Source organism: Protopterus annectens, chromosome 9.part0, assembly GCF_019279795.1.
Source record: "Protopterus annectens isolate FY-2018-M chromosome 9.part0, PAN1.0, whole genome shotgun sequence".
NCBI classification, from domain to species: Eukaryota; Metazoa; Chordata; order Ceratodontiformes; family Protopteridae; genus Protopterus; species Protopterus annectens.
In genome coordinates this window covers 733,888,670-733,895,483 of record NC_056743.1, presented here as the reverse complement: position 1 = coordinate 733,895,483, position 6,814 = coordinate 733,888,670, and the positions used below count along the sequence as shown (strand labels likewise).

Sequence of the window (6,814 nt, the reverse complement as noted above, 5' to 3'; positions counted from 1 at the left end):
ACTGACTGGCTGTCATACAATTCTAGAAAAAGTCTTCAAACACATCTAAAAACAATTCATCTTGAGGAAGAGGTAAAAAAGTGCATCACTACTGTAACATTGATGCTGTAGACAGTTCACCCAGTGGAGGCATACACAGAGAGCAAAGGCCCAAATCAGAACTCTGTGGAACTCCAGCTGTGACTGGAAAAGATTAACAATTTATCCCAAATAGGAATTCCTGACAGGACAGGAGGGAGACACCCATTTCAGAACAGCTCCCTATTGGAATGTCAGCACTTGAAATACAGAGTGTTGCAAGCAAGGACAAGACCCCCCCCCCACTATACCATGTTGGGGACAAGCCTCCTGCAACCATATATACAAACTCCGAGACCACCATACCTTTGAGAAAGGGGAATACTCCAAGAAATAGCATCTCAGACTTGGTATACACAAGTCCGTTATTTTGGCCATTCAGTCTCCATATTTCGGAACTCACTCTAGCGAGTCACAATATTTTAAATGGTAACCTGTCAAAAAGAGCTCCTACCGTAGGTTCGAACCTAATCTAAGAATTTTATATCTACCATGTCAAATTGAGGACCAGAGAAAAATCATGCCACTAGGTCATTAAAACTCCTACATAAGCGCCATCTCAGTATAATGTCTAGTGCAAAACACACACTGGATTGGGCCATGAACAGGATAAAGCTGCCAACCACCTTCAATAAGCAATACCCATATGTAGTAGACACAAAGTCTGGAATATGGAGACTTCAAAATTCTGAAACACAGTTGTGAAAATAGGTGAAGGCTGCCAGCCTAGCCAGATTGTTCTGTCATTTGTAAATATAAGCCACAGGGTAAATGGTGGTAAATGTGGAACTGCAAAGTGCACTAGCTGTAACAAAGCTAATAAGTAAAATTCTTTGATGCCGAAACTTGGAGCAGATATGTCTGGATGAAGAAATTCTGGCTACTGACTTGGGACCAGAGTTAACTGCTAGAATTTGCATGTATAAATTCTTTTATTGTTTTGGCTTCCTGACCAGCTGCAAGATCAAGGGTTATTAACCTCCGAGAATCTTGTTAGCCTGGGAACCAGAAAGAAATTATGCAATCCAAAATGAATTGGTGGTACTGTGTTATCAATTTAAGGACAGAAAGAATGAAAGCATTAGAACATTTGTCTTGAGAACATCCAACTCATCAGATCTCTGCCTGTGTCTGTATGCAAGTAGGATTTAGAACTGTTTTCTCTTAAAATAGCTATGAATTAGGAAGATTACACCAACTGTTTTTCTGTGTTGATGTTAGAACTTTTCCAAGGTATTACTTTAAGTATTCCTCTGTGAGCTCTGAACTCGACCAACGCTATGCAGTAAGAAGTATTGTCTTGTGTTTTTATTATTATTAAAATAATTTTTAAATCTTTCAACTGTGGCTGTTTTGTGTAGAGATAATTTATGCTCCAAGAGTACATTGCATGTATATCCAACACTCAAGTCTTCACTGTTAGGTTGCACTTACCATTTGAATAATATTGCAGAGTAATAATTGGACACCCTTTTAAGGACCTTTGAGTAGCTAATAAATATTAGCTGGGTGGTGGCAGTTCTACCGTATAGTCTGGGTAAAAGGGGCACAGCTGCAGAACTTATGCCAGCCTTTCCCAGGAGTGTTTGTGTGGTTGTATAAACTGCCATCTCAAAGTGTGTGTGTGTCACATACTTGGGCAGGGACACAAAGCACTGGCTGGACAGAGAGGGTGCTGGAGGTTTTAGCTTGCCCACTAGGCTGAGATCTGGTCCCTACAGCTGTGGCAGTGGGGAGTCTTATTGGGGACCTGGACAGAAAGGGAGAAACCAGACCTAGACTGACTGATGTGTGTGCTCTTAAGGGAAATTGTACTTTACTGTGTGTGTATTTAATATCCTTTCCCTATATGGACGCCCCTCACTGGTGTTAGTGGTAAGGATCGAGGCCCCTTGATTGCTGGGCCAGTGTATGGGCTTCACAACAATATTAAGCCCAGATTGAAAACACACGCATTAGAAGGGGTAGTGTACTGGTAAAACAAACCTTTTCCATTGCTTTATGTTGTGTGTGTGTGGGGTGTATTTGCATGTACGTATGTTGGAAGGAGGGGGTCACAAAGCAGACAAAACACTTCTGCATTATTTTTACCACAGTGACTGCCTCACCCCACCTACCATAAGCACGCACACTTACTTGTGGAACCATTTTCTTGAACGAATCCATTATCCTGGAGCTCTTTGCTTCTTGGTAGTAGGAGAAACAGCCAGTGATGATGACAACAGCTGCTAGCACAATACCAAGATACAACTGCAAAAAAAAAAATATATATCGGCTTAAATTTTTTAAGAACTGCACGGTCAGAAAATTATTTCATTTAGACTATCAAACTGTACTATACTGACATTTATGCTATCAAATATATAGCACCTAAATTAATATCTACTTTTGAAACACAACTACAACTAACATGTCAGTCTACGACCATTCTGTGGAACAGGATCCTGTGATCCAGACAAGCCAGGTTCTATTAAAAAAAGAGGAGATGGCATGAGGTTAGAGGATTAAACATTTGGCCAACTCACCTATCATGGCAGGGAGGAAGGAGTCTACAAGAGTAGTACATCTCACAGGGGAAACTACAAAAGTTTGGGGAAACGTGGTAGCATACGACTCTTTCCTGTGGTCTTAAGGGCCTGTGCTGTCACTGAATGTCGGTATAGGGGGTGGGAATGTGGGTATAGCACAGCTAAACTCCTACTGCTGTCAGGATGGCACCATGCCTAGGTGCCCTGCTCTCTGTCTCTATTCCCAGATTCTACAACTGCTTCCAATTTAATGGGATTCTAGTTGGGGGTGGGGGACAGCAGCCTTTGTGCAGTCTATTCATGGGTATCTGTCAGAAATAAACAGATCACTTCTGTATCTCCAGTATGTTTGGAATGGTCACAATGCATTTTTCAACTGAAAATGCCAAAATGGTGTTTGCATTCGGATCATAGGCAACCGGGCCTTCCAAGGTGCGTAAAGGAATTTGTTTAAACGAACAGTGTTACAGATCCGTTAGTTTCAGAGTTTCTTTAAATGCACAGCCAAAAGCAAGAGACCCAGCTCTATTAAAGGATAATTCCAAGTACTACACTTTCAAGCCAAAATAATATTCACAAGACTGGGAAATTATAAAATGATGAGAGATAACTTAAGCAAAAGTACCTACTACACAGCTTACTGCACTGGATGACTAAATGCTTTGGTTATAGTGAAGAGTTTGTATAAATCAAACCAAGCACAGATGTTCTTAAATCACTGCATTTATCCAAAAAATTATAATGAAAGCAATGTGTTGCAGAATCTCCCCACAATGGATGCCCTTGCATTTCCTGGTTGAGGACAGCCTCCCGATCCACTGCAGGAAATGCTGTACAGGAGTGTGTGAGGTCGATCATGCATACAGACAATGAGGATGCTTCTGTTCTCACTGGCATACTGACTATAAAATTTATTATGAAGTACCGAACTTGTCCCTTGGTAGTGATGAGTACTTGAGCCACTGCCAAGGACCACCTCTGCCCTTCTCTCCATATGCACTGACAAGGGTCATCATGACTGCTGTATGTCCAAATCTTCCTTGCACTAATCGCACAGCATTCTGACATGCCGTCACCATCCAATGGAGGCAGTGTCAGCATAGCAGTGGTACAAGCTACCTGGGACTACTGTCACTCCCTCCAGGATGAGTATGCCCACAAACCCTTTGCATGTACAGTCAGGCATCACAGCCATTAATCAAAACCCTAGCTGCCTAAGCTGAACCCAGGGATTTATCCTTCACCACTAGCACAGGAAACCCTACAGTGTTTTTTGTTTTAATGCAAGATGCATTTGGCAAAATGGTAAAGCAGGGATGGCAATTCAGTATTAAGACAAAAAGGGGTAGAAAGTAAAAGGCATCTAAATAATCAGTCAAGAATTCTAAGAACAAAAATAAAATATACCAGCATGGCAAACTGGGGTACAAGACTCAATTGAAGACAACAGTAATCATCGAGAAACAGAAGGGCGGATTGGTCCAAATTTTTTTACACTGATTAGAAGTATGAAAGCACAGGACTGCCTCACTGCAGTAGAGCCCTTTATCTGACCCAGTCAACATGAGTTTGATTAACAAGTCCCTCCCTTGTGTGTGTGTGTGTGTGTATGTGTGTGTGTATGTGTGTGTGTGTGTGTGTGTGTGTGTGTGTGTGTGTGTGTGTGTGTGTGTGTGTATGTGTATGTGTGTGTGTGTGTATGTGTGTGTGTCTATGTGTGTGTGTGTGCTGGTGGTAGTGGCAGCTTTGCCTACTCTCCTTTTAAGGGATGGAATTTCAGCCAGGAGAACTAGCAGAGACTGGGGGAGAACAATGACACTAGCTTAAAGGTGTGTGCAAACAAAATGCAAAGAAACTGGGCAGGATGAAGGGAAGGCATTAAAAAGTCTTACTGCTACTGTGCCATACAGGGATTCTTGAATCTTCTCTCTGCACACCCCCACGACTGCCATCATTTATTACTTCCCCACTACAAGGGGGAGGGGACAGGGCCTAGTTTGAAGAGGCAAATCAGCCGAGTGTCAGGGAAGGATGCAGCAGATGTTAGGAAGCGTGCAGATGTGGCTGATGGAAGATAGTTGCGGGTGAGAATCAACAGCTGGCAATAACACATCTGTGAGTACTGCATAGAGTTTTGCAGACTAACTAAAAAAAACTGGTGTGGAGGCAGTTCAGAGATGGTCAAATGAACACTGCACAGATTGTCAAATGAACACTGCACAATCTGAACAAAGTTAGCCATACACACACTACTCAAAGAGAACTGTCCAATGCAGTTTAATATTATTCTCCACAGCAACTGCATTACATACTATGGATACTTTTTCAATAGGTCAGCAGAATCAATACCAAAATCCACTGCAGACCCAAGACAGTTTTAGTAACAGAAAGCCAGTTTATCATGCAGTTCGTAACACCAGAAAGGAAAAATTGGCAACTCAAGAACTTCCTTACTGCTGCTAAAATGAACACTTTCCTTTGTCAGTTCCGCAGAGTTTTGCTTTGGCAGTTAGTACTATTTTCATTGGCTCTGCCATCTATCCGTTCTTCCACACTATCCAGAAATTAAACAGATCTGCTTGCCACTCTGCCACCTATCCGTTCTTCCAGACTATCCAGAAATTAAACAGATCTGCTTGCCACTAAGTATAAACCAGGTTTATCAACTGCCTGTTTCAATAAAGCACTTCCAGACGTGTACAAAACTACTGCTTTATAGCCACAACTTCTAGTTCATTCTGTCCATCACTCTTAGCTTGTCCTTCAAGCTACAAGCAAGCAGAAATAAACAAAATCTAAGTAGACAAAGTTTCATACCAAGGCTCAGAAAAAATCCCAGCTTCTGTAGTCTGTACTTCACAAATCCTGTTAAGATTTAAACCCACACATTATAACACTACTTACAGACAAGAAATAAAACAGATTAAGACTCACTGTTAATCATCACGGTTAATCATTACATGTGAAGAGGACAACAGAAAAAATACAGTCGAATTTAAAACATTTCTGCACTGGCAGAATTAACATTAGATCCCATGAACAAAACATAACTAGGTTACCACTTACATTATCATTAACAGGTTCGTCTTCTGTAGCAGCCTGGATCCCGTATGCAAGGAAGCAAAGAACTGCCCCAATCCACAGAAGAATAGAGAAACCTCCAAACAACTGTTTGCAGAACTTCACCCACTCTGGAGTGGTAGGAGGAGGGGTCAAAGCATTTGGGCCATCTCGAGCCAGGATCTCTGCAGCACGGGCTGTTGTGAGTCCCTAAAAGCAGATAACCATCAAAATGTCAAAAACTGAAAACTTGGTTTTAAAAGCAGCATTTATGGCACCACTTCTACACAGAGTGTAAATACGCCAAGCACATTTAACACTGATTTGGACAATCCTAAGCCACAGGTCATACGTGTAAACTCACCCAGCCATCTGGATATCCAACTGCCATTAAAGGACTTTCCCACATAAAGTCTATTACTTTAGGATGTTGGCAAGTATAAACATTGGCAGCCTACAGGAGCACTAATTTATTTATTAAATAGGTAGTATGAACAGCCCAAAAAACACTTTCAAATAACAAGAGGCAAGCTCATTCTACCTCTTTCCCAGAACTATGCCACAGTAGTCTGGGAAAAGATTATAGGATAGGATAAGAAAAATATGCAAGCAAAACAATCTTCTGCAAGTCAAAATAGACACTATAATTTGCCAAAAGCTGTATAATTTGAACAGAAACTAGAAGAATGAAAGGATGCTTAAAACAAAAAGGAGACTGCTATGGAAAAAGTTACAATTCATATTGTGCATTAATGTTTACATATTTTAAAAGGGAATTGTTATGGCTAGGCTTGTAGGGAATTATGGCTAGGCTTGTATAGGCCCTAGGGCCGATAGCCTAGCACCAACCTATGAACCTATTAACATATTACATACTTAAGAGCTTCACTTAAGAGCTTCTCTCCTGGCCTCCATTGACTATTCCGTCAGAATTTCCTGGTAAACAAGTGTCAATAAAATATTAATACATCCCCTTAGGATTAGGAACTGAAGACTGGACTTGTTGCTATCATTTCAGCTTTTTAAAAATCACATTCCAATTCCTCAAAAATTAAAACTAAGGCTTCTGGCAACTATGTATCACAGTCTATCTGCATTTATTTCACTCATTGCTTCCTTTTGTCTCATTCCCCCTTCTTAGCACTTCT

General features: G+C 41.1%; 1 protein-coding gene across 2 annotated transcripts in view; it reads right to left on the bottom strand.

Annotated features, from left to right (window-relative positions):
* LOC122811489 (sodium/potassium-transporting ATPase subunit alpha-1) overlaps positions 1-6,814 on the bottom strand; it is a 990,310-nt gene that overhangs the window by 934,178 nt on the left and 49,318 nt on the right. For both annotated transcript variants that reach the window (XM_044083359.1, XM_044083358.1), the window contains exons 4-5: positions 5,673-5,876; positions 2,215-2,328 (exon numbers count right to left, since the gene is read on the bottom strand). In XM_044083359.1, coding sequence (XP_043939294.1) covers positions 2,215-2,328; positions 5,673-5,876 — 318 coding nt within the window. The remainder of the gene's footprint in view (positions 1-2,214; positions 2,329-5,672; positions 5,877-6,814) is intronic.